The 875-nt window shown below is 38.6% G+C and overlaps 1 protein-coding gene across 2 annotated transcripts in view; it reads right to left on the minus strand.

The window, feature by feature from the left end:
• Positions 1-6: 6 nt before the first annotated feature.
• Positions 7-875, minus strand: part of LOC119592192 (probable RNA-binding protein EIF1AD) — a 4,619-nt gene continuing 3,750 nt past the window's right edge. For both annotated transcript variants that reach the window (XM_037941024.1, XM_037941025.1), the window contains exon 3: positions 7-733. In XM_037941024.1, coding sequence (XP_037796952.1) covers positions 311-733 — 423 coding nt within the window. In that variant the 3' untranslated portion in view covers positions 7-310. The remainder of the gene's footprint in view (positions 734-875) is intronic.

Raw genomic sequence — 875 nt, forward strand, 5'->3', positions numbered from 1 at the left:
ATGCAAAATCACTGTGTTCTTTTGTATTCAGATTACAAAAGACAGTTCTCCCATGTGGATTAACTGACTAAGCACTACATATAAGTAAATCCTTAAGGCCCATAGACATGTACTGGATAGAAGAATAGGTTGACAGAAATAATATCTTACATAAAAGTTTCCAGAACTAAAAAACAAGAAAATGTTCAAAGATTGCTGCCATACCAAATTAAAGAAACTTGGGCCTATTATAACCATACACTTAAGTTTTGAGAAGAAGAAAGTGTCTATTCATTTCTAATGTTTGCCACAAAGTGCTTGAAGATGAACACTAATTATTTTCTTCTTCACTTCCACTAGTCTCATCTTCTTCACTCTCATCCTCACTAGAATCTGTTTCCTCAACATATATCACAGGTCTGTTTGGATTTTCCATTAAAAGATCATCACTCTCATCATCTCCACTTTCCTCATCACTCTCGACATCATCTTTCAACTTTATTCTCTCTAGTTCTTTGCTTGGCTCCTTCTCATCCTTCTCATTTTCATGCTCTGAAAAGCCTGCTGGCCACTTGTTGTTTTGCACTATGTACCGGATGTGGTCCTTCATCAAAATGCGGACAATTTCAGCTCGTACTTTGTTGCCCTCCGGGATGGACTCTGTCACCACATAGTCACCTCGCTTGATCCACACGTGCTTGCGGAACTTGTGCGGCATGGAGGCTAGGAACTCCTCCCCACCTGGCGTGGTCACCTGAGATTAGAAAGGAAATGGATAAGGGGACTGAGAGCCAGGAAAATTTTGTTTTCTAATAATGACTTGAAATCTGATTTGTGTTCATCTTTAAATCTAGTGTATAAGAAATTATGAAACATTGTTTCTTTAGGACCTGAAG

This window comes from Penaeus monodon, chromosome 29 (assembly GCF_015228065.2).
Source record: "Penaeus monodon isolate SGIC_2016 chromosome 29, NSTDA_Pmon_1, whole genome shotgun sequence".
NCBI lineage: Eukaryota > Metazoa > Arthropoda > Malacostraca > Decapoda > Penaeidae > Penaeus > Penaeus monodon.